General features: G+C 49.4%; 1 protein-coding gene across 1 annotated transcript; it reads right to left on the reverse strand.

Annotated features, from left to right (window-relative positions):
• Nucleotides 1-152: 152 nt before the first annotated feature.
• On the reverse strand, nt 153-15,888 carry KRP23_7644 (Sacsin; the record flags this gene model as incomplete). The annotated part of the gene is made up of 17 exons (XM_067892985.1): nt 153-4,559; nt 4,630-4,922; nt 5,877-6,912; nt 6,993-7,281; nt 8,248-10,120; nt 10,202-10,364; nt 10,430-10,904; nt 11,859-12,564; nt 13,564-14,071; nt 14,146-14,399; nt 14,467-14,782; nt 14,869-15,009; nt 15,109-15,173; nt 15,277-15,352; nt 15,421-15,482; nt 15,584-15,715; nt 15,798-15,888. The coding sequence occupies 17 exons, from the start codon at nt 15,886-15,888 to the stop codon at nt 153-155; spliced, it is 10,887 nt and encodes a 3,628-aa protein (XP_067744812.1).
• Between the last annotated feature and the right edge of the window lie 581 nt (nt 15,889-16,469).

Genomic DNA, 16,469 nt, shown 5'->3' on the forward strand with positions numbered 1-16,469 from the left:
CTTACGTTGAAGCGCTACTTACGAAGGCAAACCGAGCTACCACTTTCTTTACGTGAGCCGCTCTGCATAATGGCCGAGGTTGCTATTCCCATCGCTCAGAGACCGCTCTTGCAGCCATGGCATCCATACTTACAAGCTAAAGTAATGGCGGTTTACGAGATTCGAAATCCGGCGCTCTGCCCGATGGTCTGGCGGCAAATGGGGCACGACGGCCGTGGCAACTGCTCCACGCACGACGCGCAGTAAATGTGGCCGCACGGGATCAGCACGCGGTCCACCCTATTTTCCAGACACACGGCGCACACGAGCGAGTCCTCCACCTCCTTCTTCTCGCGGATGACCGAGTCGATCTGCGTCGCTGCAGCGCGGCGACCAGCCTCCGCCACCTCCAGACGCCGCTGCAGCCGCAGGTTCTCGGCCAAAAGGTCTTCGACGCTCATGTCCAATGACACGTTCAGGCGAGACAGCAAGTCGTTGACGGCCGACAAGACGTTGGCAGAAGAGATTGTCGACGTGGAGGCCTTGACGCCTGAAAATCCGGACACGATCTCGCCGCCTCGAGCGTCAGAGTCGATTGCCACTACTGAAGCTGGTAGTGTGACGTTCTCCGAGGGGCTGATACTGTCGCTGTTCTCTGAGAGTCTTTCGGCCTGAGCCCTGGATGTGGTGTTACGGTTAGTGTTGCTGCGAGACGACCGGAAGAAGTACAATTCCGTGGCCAGCATCCATCGCGTTGATGAGCTGTTCAACTTCACTTCGTATCGACTCACACCGGCCACGTCGCTGGGCTGCTCCCGTAAAATTTTGCCGTAGCTAAGTGCTCCGCTTCCATCCTCCACCGCGACGAGCTCTCCAGGTAAGCACGAACGCAATGGAGCCAGCTCCACGTTCACGCAGTCTGCCTCGGGCAATGGCTGCCCCAGCACTCCACGGAGCTTTTCGACAATAAGAACAGGGTCTTCGTAGATATCAAGCAGCTGCAGCACTTCCGGAATCTCCATCTCGTCGCATGTCAAGATGGATTCCAGTACTGAGCAGTCCTGGAGTAATCCATCAAGTAGCTGGTTGATGCATCTGGCCACCAAATGGCTCGCGCGCATTCTCATTTCAGAGCGTGAGTCCAGGGTTTGCTTTGCGATGTAGATCCGGCTTCTCGTTTGGTCCAGGAAAGACATACTACCCTGGCGCGTGGTCTTGGTCACGTCGAGCCTACGGGCAGGGAAGTCCAGCCGCGCAATAAACCGCGAGTGCAGCTGTGTCACGCATTTCACTTCATACGTCGCCAATTTCGAGATCCGCTGATTGAGGTCGTCGAAGTCTGGTATAAACCCAAAGGCGTCATACGCCGTCGCTTTCTGTTGTTGGGCCGTGATAATTTTGCGCAAACCATCAACAAAGTGCTGTGAGGACAGCACGCTGTTGAAGTGTGCGATATCGTCGCTTACCATTAGCTCGGTCAGATTGTCACCTCCATCTAGCTCTTCGCTGACAACGCTGGTAATTCCTGGCACCCCTAGTATTTTGCAGCACCTTGTGCTGATCCGAGGGTGTACCACGTGCAGCTCAGTGAGATCAATACTAGCACACAGCGCTGCCGAATCGTTGTATGCCATCGCCAGCACGGATTGCATCACCGCCATTCCGGAAGGAAAGAAAATGCTCCTCTTCTCCGCAAGAGTCAACCTATGGTTTGATTCGGTCAAAGCAATGGCGAGAAGCTCGATCGCACGTGCTACCGCAATGAGTTCATTGAGGTTCAGCGGATGACCGCAGCATTCCTCACTCAGGTCGCGTAGCAAGCGAATATAATCACTCACCTCAGGTGATTCCTTGGAGCCCATGTGGCGAAATAGCGTGTCGTACGCACCAAACGCGCGAGGCACTTCAAACATCAGCGGGGCTAGATTCTCACCCAGATGAAAGAACAGACGCGACCCCTTTACTAAAGTTGATCCAACCGGAATGACTGCTGATGTCGTAAGACGCTGCTGTGTCTCTCCCAGTTCACTCCAATGCTCTTGGAGATATTTGAATATAGCTTGGAAAACCTCGACCATCGGCAGAAAGAACTGCCAATCTAGAGCTTGTGATGATAGTGCACGATCGCCGTTCGTGATCAACAGCAAATGCGATACGATCTGATGCTGCGGAGGTGGGGACTTAATCCCCAAACGGCTATAAAGAACACGCGGCGGCAATGCTACGTTGGTCATTATAGGCATGGTAGAGAACACCAGTGCCTGATCGTCCAGAGTAGCGCATTCAGAATACTTTCGCACAACCGAACGAGACGTGAACTGTCCACCCTGCCGTGTATTGGGAGAATCCACTTCACTCGACGCTTCGTACACGACGGCTGGCACGAAGGCTAGCACAGCGATTCTCTCGAAAAAAGACCTTGATCGATCAAACTTGTCAAAGTTTTGAACGAAAAACTGATGCAGCGTCGTGATGAGATGCTCATCTTCTGGGGTTAGAACTTGTTTACCCGAGCATTGTCCGTCAATGCGTTCAGCACACTCCACAAAGATATCGACGGTCACTTCAGTTTGAAGCCCAATATCACCCATTAAATCTAGCCACTCGGACGTCCTGTAGCGCTGAGCTGGAAAATGTCCACGAACACCCTCGTAGATTGCAGAGAGCACAGTGTTTCGAGGATCACAGTAAGCGCTCGCTGTGTGATAACTTGCACTCTCATTCTCGTCGTTGCGGAACAACGGCGAAGTTCGTAGTAAGGTTACCAATTCAGCGTTTCCACGCAATGATTGCCACTTGTGCAGAAGAATATGCAGTATCTGATCGCGCTGAGATTCCTGCAGTTCGCCGTACATCGGCAGTACGTGGATGAGTAATTTGCTGTCACTCATTTCCTCCACACCCAGCTCCTTGTAGAATGCATTCAAACGTGGGTTGCTCTTCAGAAAGCACTGCTGTGCATCTCGTGGCAGTGGAATGTCTGTCAAGTTCAGATCCGGTGGAATCAAGAAGAAGTCCTGACCCCCGTGAATGGCGCACGGCACATTGCAGATATTCAAATAAATTGGTAGTTGCTTCAGTTTTTCCAACTGGATGCGGTTGTATCCTCCATACGTTTCTCCATTATGACTAAAGAATTCCGCAATCAAGATCGCATGAATCTCACTTAAGTCTCCCCATTGCAGTTCTCCCCATGCTGAGGCAAAAATCCCATCAAGAACGGTCAGCCCTATGTCAGCACTTCGTGGCACGATATCACGTTCTTGGCCAATAAGGTACGCAAGCTCCATCATTGGCACATTCAGAATTGAGAGAACGTTATGAAGGGTCTCTCGACTGCAAAACTCATGCGATTCATCTTCGACAGGATATATCGGAACTGCAAAACCTTCACCAATCACCGCGCTTTCTCCGTCACCAGCATCTTCTGCATCACCTACTCCGACATCCTCCAGTGCCAAAGAAATAGAATCAGGCGATAAAAGCAATTCGGGGTCAGTCTCTTCGTTTTCCAAATGGCTGTCCACGTTGATGTCGCGCCCTGTGTGCCTCGCTACTGGGGGTGAAACATCATTCACCTCAACAGCTAATGTGACACTCACGGCTCCATCACTAGATGAACCGTCATCAGAAGCGACTACAATTTCCTCATCGTCATCCCCAAGCTCTTCATCATCTTCATCGTCATCCTCTTCACCACTCTCTTCCTCGTCAGAACTGATCTCATCTGCGAGTAGCTCCTCTTTTTGAAACTTTGTTGAGCTTAACTCCATTAATCGCTTGCGCTCATCTTCCATCTCAACCATTTTGCTTTCTTGCTGCGTAGTTGAAGCCTGAAAGGCCTCGAGTACGCGGGTCGATATCTCACTGTCAGCAGAGCCATCCCAAACACAAACAGCCATATCCATCTTACTGCAAGATACAAGTCGCGAACCCTTCACGGGAATTAACGGCCAGCTAGCAAAATATGCCAGCGATCGCCGCTCGAAATGGACCACTTGCCAGAACCGGTATAGCCACAATTGATCGATTTCAATCGGCGAAGTTGGATCCCAATGGACAATTGTTTGGTTTTTCCAAGATGGTGGCAGAACGCGCTCTATGTTATCCGAAAGCATCTTGATAGAAAAGGTCGCCAACCCGAAAACAGTGGTGAAGCGATTATCTGAAAAGTACTTGTGAAGCCTCTGGAACGCCGCCAAAGATACGAATAGATGACCCAGCGGACGGAGCAGCTCGATCTGATTGAACGAGGCAAGCACGTAACTTGTACGTCTTTGATTCACACGAAGCACGCCAATGCTTCCATCTTCGAGCGGCAGCAACGAGAGATTATGAAACTCGGCCCAGATAGGGTCCGTTTCACTCGGCAACGGAAAGGGCAAATCGCTCAAACAGTAATCCAGCAAAGACAGACTCATCTCAGAATGCACCTCAGAGCTGCTCACGCTTCGCAAAAAGCGACGCAAAACTTTTGGTGTGACGGCATCAATGCGCGATGGCAGAAGCCGAGAGCAATCCTGGAGAATCTTGGCGGGTACATTAAATGCGGGAAAATGAAGCTGGGCAAATGATGCCACCTGCAGTACACATAGCAAAATGTCAATACACATTTCAGTTTTGGGGAGCTCAAACTTGTAGAGGAATTACCTGAATGTTCATACCACCCACATCAAGCTGGTAGCCGTTGCTCAGTGCGCGAAATATACCGTCCGTGCACAAGAACAGCTCACGTGAACCAAGTGAGCGATAGGTGTGCGCCTGGACTAACGTACCAAGCTCATTCTCTCCACGTATTGATGGCCAGATATTATACAGTGCATTCGGAAAAGACCTTTCATAATGGCGCTTTGCGATCATGAGAAGCTTTACATACGCATCAGAGACACCATCTTCCAAGAGAATGCGGTTCCAGCCGGCAGCAACGTGTTGCTCACTGCCTCCTGCCCCACCAAAATCATTTTCCCTTCCAATTTGGTTTGAAGGCACCGTCAGCGCAAGCTGTTTGTCTTTCATAGTCTTCTTGAAGCAGCCGTTGATGTGTACGGGAAGTGCCACCTGCTGATGCGTGTCTACAATCTTGAAAACGCGACCTCGCAGTCGTGGGGCTGGGCCACCATCACGTAAGAGATGGCACGCTACACTCACGTAAGGCTGGGAGTGAAGCATTTCATGGACCGCGGTGCATGCTAAATCGCGGCTTCTTCCCATCCCTACATTATCCGAAAGCAGCCATTTGTCTTGATGTTGGCGATTTTCCAGCTCGAGGTTTATCGTGAACTCCATTTGGTTTTCCGGGATTACCGGGCTTTTAAAAAAGCTTTGGAGAGAGAACTTCTTCTTCCACTCCTGGTTCTGTCGAGTCATGTTGCGTTTTCGAAGCGTACGTTCGGGAGCAACGAGAGACACCTCGCCATGACAGTGAGATGCAAACTCTGACTCTATTCCCACGCTCCAAAGTGAAACACGATGAACGGACTCCGTGAACACCAGCGTCTGGTACAATTGAGACTTTATAAACGCAACCAGTTTGTCCGCCTTTCTGGTATCCAACACGTAAGACGACACAGCAGACCCCATTTTACGCCAAGGAAATCGAATCAGCGTACTTTGTGTTCCTCGAGACACGTTACTTGGACACGAAGGGAGGGTCGTAAATGGCAATAATTGGTCCGGGTATCGGACAAAATCTTGGCTTAAGACCTCATACCGTCGACCAATACTTGGTCCTCGACCAGATACTGAAGGTGAAGCTGACGCCGCTCCGATTGACGAGGAAAGGTAGCCCCCCATTGGGTCTAAAATGTAGAATCCTTCTCCGCTAAGAATTTGCACGCAATCCGAAACAGTGAATCCACAGAGAAGTCCTGCACGCGAAGACTCGCCATGAAACAAACCGTTTACGTCATTTTCGCTCAATACCACGCCATGGATATGAATGCATAGTGCTTCGTCCTGAAGAGGTTGCAGTGATGGCTGGATCACGCGCTGAGATGAGTGGTGCCTATTATCCAAAAAGAAGTCTACTTGAGTGCCCCCAAATCGCTCAGCTGCCAGGATTGTTTCCCAGAAGAACGTGTGGTACCATTCCGATAGAATGGGCAACGCACTAGCTAAGGCACTGGCTGGCGGACAGACCACTCGCCGACTCGTCACCGACGTCTGCGCAAGCTTTGAGTGCAACGAAGCAGCGCCTAGGAGCCCAGCAACAATCTTGGGTATTTTCTTTGATACGAACCTCGCCCCTCGTCGAACTTCGCTGGATTCGTTCCATTCCATATCATCAAAAACTAGCTGCACAGCCGGAACAAGCCGATTTGACTGATCCAACAAAACCATTTCTTGAGAAGCAAATGAGCCCAGGGCTGATTCCAGTGACGACGTATCTTTCTCTAAGATTTCGTAGATTGTCACGCATGCTGCAGCTTGCTTCGCGTTCAGAACCACGCTTCGTGGTATTCTCATGATTGACTCAAGATAATCTCCAATCCCGAACGCATCCTTGACACCAAATGAAGCAAGGAGAGAACGCGGAATAATGTGCTCACTTGGGCAGCAAAATAACAAAGGCTCAAGGTTAGCGTCGGCATCTACGGCGATTTGGCAAGGGTACGCAAATGTTTTGCCCGTCCAGATCCACAAAGCGTTCGCCAACTTGCGGTGCACAGCAGACGTCTTCCAGCCTTCTTCGTCTGACATTCGGAAACTTTCAAGCCACTCGTACATTTGATGTACTTCTGATAACGGAAAACGCCAAGGGGTGCCTGTATCCGCATCTTTCTTGCGGCAGTAATCCTCCCATCGAGAGGCGAATGCCTCAAGTTGCTTTGCTATCACAAACGAGTCGACCTGTTTTTTCCACCCGAATCCGATAATGAGCTTTTCTGATGTTAACTCACCATCCAGAATACCCATTGAAGATGAGCAAAACCACTGCAATAGAATGCCATGCAAATGGTGAACAACAGCACGTTAGAATAATTACCAAGCAAGCCCTCAGACACCAAACGTACCGCATCTCGTAGTGGGCGAACTTTCATTGCGTTTGAAAGACAAGGGGGGTTGTCACCGGTTGCACTTGTCCACGGCATTGCAGAGTCTGGTGAACCGAGGCGAACAGGTAACCACCGAACTTCTCTTAAGTCTGCCACAATATCCTGCATTGCCTGTACACTTTCACTATTCTCTTGGTCAGTCAAACCATCACCTGGGTTTGCCTCCGACAACATCGCATCAAAGTGCTTGTTGACAATGATCAGCAAGCTCTGAGCCTTCAGGTATGCCCGGTCAGCGGAATCCTCGCTGTTTTCATCATACATTGCTTCGATGGAACGCGCACTCTCTAGCACTGCATGGCACGATAGACCAGTACGAAGCCCGAGTGACTTAAGAATGTCAACAATCAGTGGGGTTGAGAAAGCGTGGGCTGGCAGACTATTTTCCCCCACTAGATTACTCAGCTCACTCGCACCAGGGTCATGGAGTTCGTTTATCGCGCGAAACACTCGTCTCCTGGATGGAATGACTGGCTGGGTTGTGATGACATCGCGAAAGCGCGGGTCATTTCGCTGGTGAAACGGGAGCGACTCCAATGCTTTGACAATAACAGAATCTACCAAGTCTCCGTCTTGGGCTTCCAAGGCCGTCAATTGAGGAAAGACATGATCCAGTAAGATTTTTGTGTGGCACCATTCGTCCACACCACAATCGCGCAGAAATCTTCTTGTTACGTCCTTCTCGATGCGAAAAAAAGAATCATCAAGAATCCTGGGATCAGCATCTTCATCAGGTAGATAACCTCCTCGCCTCAAGCTAACGAAATGCGCTTTACCATAACCCGCATCTTTTGCGTGTACAGGGAAAATCGGTAGCTCGAAAAGAACTGACTGGTAATCATTTGACACCGTATCAAACGTATTATTAGAGAAAAATTCACATAGCACCTGCCGCTCGGCCGCCGTTGTTGACGTAAAAATCTCATCGAAACTCTGTCTCTCGTGGAGGAACTGATAGCGACTCAGGGCTGCCAATAGGCCGTTAGAAGTTAGTTTGTGGGCATACTTGTGAGTCAACATCCACTGCGCGGTCTTGTCACTCTTCACAAACGACGTATCCACGATATGAACCCCTATTTTTGCCAGTGCAGGTTGTAACTTACAGAGCAATTCCGACGACACCGGTGCTATTTCAGCGTGAGAAAGAACAAGGCTGATGTTTGCAGTCAGACAAACCCAGCGATTGCCTTCGTCGCAAATGATGGGGACTAACGGCCATTTCATGAAAGCTTGAGGTAGCTGTTCGATCGACATTAACTGGATCTCCACGTATTTCCACAGCAATCGTATCCAGTCTTGACGAGATGCAAACTCGTCCGTTTCTGAAGACATCTCGAGGGTAAACACGTCTTCGTATGCTTTCCTCCAACAGCGACCCAGCAAATGCGGCAAAAACTTATCTAGTATGGTCGCAAGATCAACCACGTTGAGATTCGAATTGTCATAAACTGAAGGCAGCTGGTCAAACAACTGCTTGAATTCACCACGAATCACACGATGCGGGAACTCGTTGAGTAGCTGTTCTTCCGTCGCATTTCCAAAGAAGTACGTTAACTGTTGCTTCGAGCTGGTGTCACCATCCAGCAAGCTTTTGTCTATAAAACTAAATCTCCCAAACTTCCCATCTTTCAACGGAAGCAACGGCAGCTGATCGAGAACTTGAGTCGCGGACGAATTTGAGAGGCCTTGGCAGTCCGACAAGCAAAACTGGACAACTCGTACGAGAATATCCCGGTCCAAAGCAGGTAAGAAGTTGCCTTTTCTCGTCAAACGCCGGAAAAAATCAGGCGTCATCGCTCCATAGACAGCATCAACCTGGATCAGTAAATTACGCAAGGCAACTGGTAAACGCACTGTTGCTAACGACGCCGTAGTCAATGCGATTTGCAGACTTTTCCAGTCGCTGAGACTGTCGTCCACCAGCACACAATTGCTCGGATTGACAGATGATCTTGAAATTCCCGGAGGGGTGCTATCCTCCAATGGGGTCGTGGACGCAAAGAACACTGGTCGATTCTTCATAATGCGAAATAGCTCAAGTGCAATGGTGTCATACGGACTACCTGGTAATTTTACGGGAAAGAACGACAAATACTGAGAAGAATCCGTCTCACTCATAGCTTTTGCTTCCAATAGGAAGGTCAAATACGCAGGAGCAACTGCATCCACCAAAAGGCTTGCATTCCACTCAGATCGGAGTTTGCCATCACCAGTCATGTCGTCCCCGTGCCAGATGTCACGTCGATTGGAGGACAATTCAAAGTAGGCGTTAACATGCACTGGTAAGCCAACGCGAACTGGAAGAGGCAGAAAGCAAAATGCGCGCCCTTCCATCGCTACGCCATCGATACGGCTGGCAATCCCAACCCATGGAATAAGTTTCAAGGACTCGTTCTCAGTTGCGCACGCCATATCTCGCGCCGTGCCGCCACCTATCTGGTTGCATATCAAGTACTTTTCTGTGGATTCCTCCATCTGATCGTCATTCGTAAGCTTGTCAGTTTCATCACCGAAGTGCCGGAGCACCTCTTGTAGGTCTTTTCGTTGCTGCCTTCGGATATGCAGCACCTGCGTCACAGAAGGTAGCTCTTCTGGTGGCGTGGACCGCAAGCGCGCATAAAATTCCCTTTTAGCAGATAGATCTGTAGTTCCAGCCAATTCATCATTTCGCATGAATCGATCAATTTCCCGCCAAGATTCACCACGATCTTCTTCTGGGACCTCCGCACCGTAGAGAAAAGTAGGAGGCTGATCAGCTTCCGATTGCAGATACACTTCCACTTTGCGGACATTTCGAAGGAACAACATTGTGTCAGTGATTGATTCCTGGAAGCTCCTAAATAGATCCTCTATCTCGTGGTGGGAGTAGCCTCGACGAGATATTTCACTGTTTTCTCCATCGCGCAGAGGAAACCGAAATAAAGTACCCCTGTAATGGTGCTCGAGGTCGCAGCCAAATACATTCCTGAACGGTGCGAATTGATCTGGAAATTGCTTCACGATATTGGAATTTGCGAAGCGTATCTTGATTCCCGGGTTTGCAGCTGAAATCCCAGGCAAATGAGTAGCATGCGGATCGAACATCACTACGAAAAAAGGGAGGACGATTAGTCGCGTTTTGCCAATATCACCATATAGAAACAATGTTGTCTTAATTTGTCACGCACCGATAGAGTTGGCGGAAACGATTGAGGGGAGGTCCGTGAAATGGTAGACAGAATTGAAGCCTAGTCCAAAGCGTCCGGTGGTGGCCGCACGTTGGAGTTTGCTCGCTTGACCGATTCGCGCAAGATTGATAAAGTCTCCGTCACTAAACTCAGCATCGTTGTACTAGAGACATCACGTCAAAGTCAGAACAACAAGCGAGCAACCCCAAACAAAGAACGGGAACGTACACAATACAATGATGGCCCTTGCCACTTTACCATGGCTGGGCTTAACAGCGACGAAGTCCCGTACGTGCAGCTGCTGTATAGTATACATACACGAGTAGCCCCTGCGTCGTCCGCATTTTGAATGAGCTCACTGATAATGTTTGGTCCGTCAGGGTACTGCTCCAATATGTGCGCAATTCGTTTCGTCAATGCTTCAGTCTGGCCAAACGCCTCGACGTCGCCTTCAGCTCCGAAAGACATAGCTTCATGGCCACTCTCACTGAGTAGCTGACTTCTCAATGATCGAGACCCGATTTTTGCTGCTACTTCGTTCGAGATTTTGGGGTGAATGAAGCGTGCAGACCCAGACGTGGTCTCGTAGTCCCGTTTATCCAGCCATGGAGCGTCATCATACGTCAAATTTGAAGCAAACTCGAGCACACCATTTCGGTCGGGTGCGAACAGCTCGTAATCCGAGTGATGTTGAAGCGTATCACTAATTAATTGGATTAATCCAATAACTATCGTCAGTTGATCACCAGAGATAGGAGAAGCCTTAACATTGCCTTCTTCCTCGGCAGACGTCACAGCCAAACATTCCTTATGCATTGCTCCAAGAACATGTATATAATCCGCAAGCGCAAACCGCTCTCGTACCCCAATCGCTCGTAGGAAAGGCCGAAAATGGAGTAACTCATTCGGAATCGTGTACAAGTACGGCTCAGCGTTCACAACAGCCACCGTTGCTACGTGAGTTGCTGACACAAAGTGATCACCAACCCACACGTACTTGCCGTTTCCCGACAAAATCGCTAGCACTTGGTCGCGGCGTTCGCCTCGCTCGGTCTCAAAAAACGTGGATAAAAGCCGGTATATATCGTACACCGCAGACCAAACCAAATGAGTATTTCCGTCACTACCACGTTTCAAATCGCTGTCGCTCTCTGCTCGCCGGTATTCAAATGTTCGCGAAATTTCCTTGAGCTGAGCAGCGATCGTTTCAACCGGCAAACGCCTATCCCACCCCAAAATTCCTCTAAGTACATCTGAATGCACTGGACACTTAATAATATGGAATTGGGAGGAGCATAGCCATAGATGCTTTGTAGGACGGGATTGCTGTGGTGACGCGACGATCACTCGCTCTCCCTGTTTGTACCACGGAGCGGCGGGGTGGGTTTTTACCTCACATACCGGAATCCAAACAATAATCGCAAGTTTCGCTTTAAAGTCTTCGATCTCAGCTCTCTCCATGGCATGCTCCTCCAGTTGTTCCGCAGTCGGTGTGTCGTCGTCATGCAGTCCGTCGAGTCCTCGAAGACGATCGTCGCCTAAAAAGTTTCGCAAAAAGCGAATGCCTTTACTCTTCTTGTTTTTCTTAACGTGCGTCGGAGTTTGTCTTTGAAGCGAAGTTGGTGTCACCAGCTGATCAATATGCGTGTCAACATACTGGAAGAATTTGATGGACCGAGAGCGTAGCTTCTCACACGCTTCACCTAGCTGAAATTCATTTTCTTGGCCAGATGTAATCGTCATCTGATCGTTTTCCAATGACACTGCAAGAGATAAAATTGATCGACGTGATAGTGCACGCTGCAAGCCAATCGATCTCAAAGCTGAGAGTGGCTGCGGATCTTGCAATTCGAGCGCCGGGAAAAATGATTCATCCATAATTTCCATGAATTCGTCAATATCAGGGTCATACAGATCGTCTATGCACTTCAGATCCCCCGCCATCGAGGGAAAAATAGCGGCAGTTTCGATAATATTGGACAAAATTCCATCAGCGTCCTCCGCTAACAAAGTGGTCAGCTCTACCAGTAAATGATAGATAAATTTCACGCGTGATGCGGGTTCAATGCTATTGAAGCGAGGGATCAAGTGCTCTGCAAAAAAATCCACCTTCGAGATTCGCTGTGCACCCAGTCGCGACAGAAACTCCGCCAGCGCTAAATCACCTTCTTTCACAAAAATGAACTTGTCATCGAGGAACTTTGGGGCAATACCCATACACAGCAGCGGTTGATGATGCTTGCTCTCGATTTCTGCCAGCGAAACGAACGCAGGAGAGAAGCCATTACCGACATTTCTAAGACCTTCTTCGCCCTCCACCCATCGAACGGTGATCGTTTCGAGGCGATCAACACTTTTGAAGCCTGGAAATATAGGTAAATTGTAACAAATTTGCTCATGATTCGCACGGATGTCCTCGTCAGACATCAAGAACCTCAGCAGGTGCTCACGGTCGCTTCTTTCAGCAGCTTCAAACAGTTTGTTCGCCCGAGTTGGCACTGCTAAATCTCCTGCGCCTAGGATTACTCCAATACACGTTAGCACGCCTGCAGCTGTAGGTTGATGGATGTACTGCCAAACGTCCGGGTTGGGCTGGAAAGACGCAAACAGGTTGGGTAGTAGTAAACGCACTTGCAGCTTTTGCAGGCATCGGAGGCAACCAATTGGGATCAACTCGATGCTAAGCACACCAGCTGACACGCTCAACTGAGTCAATGCGTCTGATGTGATCGGCACAATTGGCCACTTATCCTTGAATGCCGAAAGATGTTTGCTTGTGCCAATGTATTTCCAGAGCTGCCGAATCCATTCCTCGCTTGGTGCTTCACCTTCCATTGCTCCAGACCAAGGTACTACCAGCTTCCCGAACCATGCAGCAGGCAGCACCACTGCTAACATATCTTCAAAACCTTGATAGTCTAATGTTTGCACGTTCAATTGCCTTTCCGCCATTTCCGAGGAAAGCAGCGCCAGGCCGCTTGCATTGAAAGCTTCGATATCCACCAAATGACCTCGTGCTTTCTCCAACAATCCCAATTCCTCTCGGTTAGGAATCAAAAATGTAGTGCAGGCGCCTTCTCCATTTACAATAGATGGGTTTGGATTCTGAAGCAACCAGTTGAGAGCCGTTTCTACTCCATTATTTCCCGCTACTGCAAGCGCGTAAACGGCATGCTGTCGAGTAAAACCCATGGAACACAAGTACTCGAGCTCACTAAGATCAAATTTGGAGCGGCTTTCAAACGTTCGAAGGGTTCCATCAGCAACCGGGAGTAGGTTAACACCGACAAGAGCATTTAAGCGGCCTGGTTCCAGATCACTCAAAATAAAACTTAGCAGACACTCGGTAGCCTCCATGTTACCTGCATGACAGGAGTGCTTCAGCTTATATGCCTCTCGGATGGTTTGTGGCTCCACGTATGACGGAATTGTATTTGTCTTCACCAGCACACGCTCCAGATCTTCAGCCAGGTTTCGGACAACAGGAAACCCATCGTCAATTAGCAGCTGTTCAAGCTGCTTTGAACTTGAGTAGTTGCTGTGAATCACTAAGCTCTCCATGGGGGAAACCCAACGCCCGGCTCCAACTTCACTGTACAAGCACGGTTTACTGCGAATCAACGAGAAAAAAGAGTAGGTTAGGGAGTCCCAGGGTGCCGGCGGAAGTGCCTGTGGCAGTAACCGGACGTGACGATCCGGTTTCATAGCTTGGTTGCTAGCTAAGTGCAAAATTGCACGAGCATAACATGGAGCAATAATGTCACGAAGTAAGGCGATATTCCACTGTGCCCGGAGAAGTCCATCGCCACTAAGTCCTTCGCCAAACCAAATATCCCGGCGGTTTGACGACAGTTCAAAGTATCCATTCACCTGGTAAGTCAAAATATGTTAGTGCTTTCGGTTGAGCACAGGTTAAATGCAAAACATCTAGTTGAAGTACGTACGTGCACGGGTAAATATGTGTGTGTGGGCAATGGCAGAAAACAGAATGCCAAGCCAGATGTAGCATCGGCCGTAGTTGAAACAGCCACCCCGCCCCACGGAACTAAACGCTGACTCGCATGAACTGGGTCACAAGCTATCTTGGTACATTCACCACCGCCCAGCTGATTCATGATCAAGTATTCGTACTCTTTGGCCAGCAGACTAGCCGAGAAATTACGTGCCTCAATTTTTAATGGATAGTCGTAGACGATTCCTGCGAGGTTGAGAAGCATTGCGTTGGTTCCAATTAATCCCAACAAAATCATGCAGAAGTACAGTACCATCAATTGAGAAGGCCTGGGACGAAAGTTGATTAGAGGAACCCAAACTTGTGACTTGTAGCGATCGTTTCGCTTCGATCTCCGCCGTCATGTTGCTGATCAATGCTTCCTGCAGAACTGTTGGCTCTTGCTCACCAGCTTTCCACTCCCACACGGATATTTTGCACACATTGCGTAAAAACAGCAGCACTGTAGGCAAACTCTCGGCAAATTCTTGGAGCATCTCTGCCAGTTTTAGAGGCGTTTGGGCCCGATTGGAGAGCTTGCTTCGCTTGGCTTGTTCTTCCGTCCGAAGCGCAAGCCGGAAAATTGTTCCCTTAGAAGAAATAAGTAGGTAACGTTGAAAAGGTAAGTAAATGGATTGGCACAGGAGGGATAGGGAGGGATACACGATAGTCCTACCGAAAAGGGCTCCGAGAAGTTGCACCCGAAGCACCGAAACGGAATGATTTGATCGGGGAAGTTGTTCACCAGATGAGGATGCGCAATGAAGTCGATCATTTTGCCTGGATTGCTTGGGTTAACATTCGGTAAATGGCACGCCTACGTGAAATACATGTTGGCAAGCACAAAAACATCAGTTTGGTGTTTCCAGTTTTCTTGTCTCAATCGAAGCAGTTCTTGGCGGCCCTCACCACGTACCTGAGGGTCGAAGAAGACTAGCTGCGAGCCGCTAACAAACGCAGGCAGATCAGTCACGTGATAGACTGCGCCATAGCAAATGAATAGTAAGAAACAACATCAGCCCATCAGCAAATCGTCACCTCAATATCAAAATAGCGATTCGCTGGAGAATTTGATTGTACCCACCCGAATTGAAGCCAACACCGAAGCGTCCTGTCTTCCAGCCTTTCGAATTGTCTTTCTTGAGTGAGTCTCCAATGCGCTGCATGTCCAGTCAACACACACAATCAGTCCCTCATACGCAACACAAAAGTATCAGTGTATTTCTACCTGAATCGACTGGAAGTCGACGTCAGTAAACGTGGCATTGTTGTGGACCAGCAGCGCAGGACCTTCAGACCAGCAACCACGAATGTAGCCCAGCAACATAACAGCCACATATAAACATCAAGATTTCGTGCGGCGAACAAACTTCGTGAGGCACAGCACAGACCTTGGAACGACTCGAGTTTCTCGTACGCGAGCCCCGTCGACGCGTGCTGGCGATAGTCCAGACACAGGTTCACCTCCGTGGCCCCCGCGTCGTCGGCGTTCTGCACCATTTCCTTGAAGATCGAGGTGCCCTCTGGGAGTCAACCCACAAGGGAGAGACATGTTAGTAAGCGTATGGCGCTCGCCCCTCGTGCATGAGAGCGTTGGGGCCTTACCGGGATAGTTGCGCAGGATCTCCCGGATGCGGACCGTCAGGTCGATCTTCTGGCCGAAGTCATCGCCGAAGTACACGTCCGCTTCCACCATCTTGGCCCGCGTGAACTGATATGAAGTGCTTAGTGTCTTGCCATATTTGAAGACCCGATGTCCATATCGTGATCGACCTACACTAAGTCCGATCTCGTACTTACGGGAGGTTTTAGTCAACCTAAGATCTTGGCCAATAATTTGCGTGAGCTCAAATGCTGGATTCAATTTTATTGCGAATATTGCTCAAAGTTTGCTGCTTCGTACATTTGTCAGTCAACAGTTTTACCTATTTCAGTTTACAGTGTTCGTCGCTGTTTGACTTGGGCTGTTTGACTTGGGCTGTTTGACTTGGGCTGTTTGACTTGGGCTGTTTGACTTGGTTGGGCTGTTTGACTTGGGCCTTACTCAGCAGAGTGCTCTGTCAGAATATTATCATCGCCTGGCCAATCGGAGCCTGCCAACACAAGTATGTACCCGAAAAACGGTACAGCAGTCAGTTTCGTTCGCTTGCCGCTTTCTGACCAATCGTAGCGCAGAGATCCTTCTTCGAGAATCGGTTACTTAATAGACTTGACGCTTGTATGTCTGCGTTTTCCCGAGCCATCCGATGCCTCACATTTGGATGCCGACCCGTTGCC

Source organism: Phytophthora ramorum (genome assembly GCF_020800215.1).
Source record: "Phytophthora ramorum isolate Pr-102 chromosome Unknown Phyram_PR-102_s0006, whole genome shotgun sequence".
NCBI lineage: Eukaryota > Oomycota > Peronosporomycetes > Peronosporales > Peronosporaceae > Phytophthora > Phytophthora ramorum.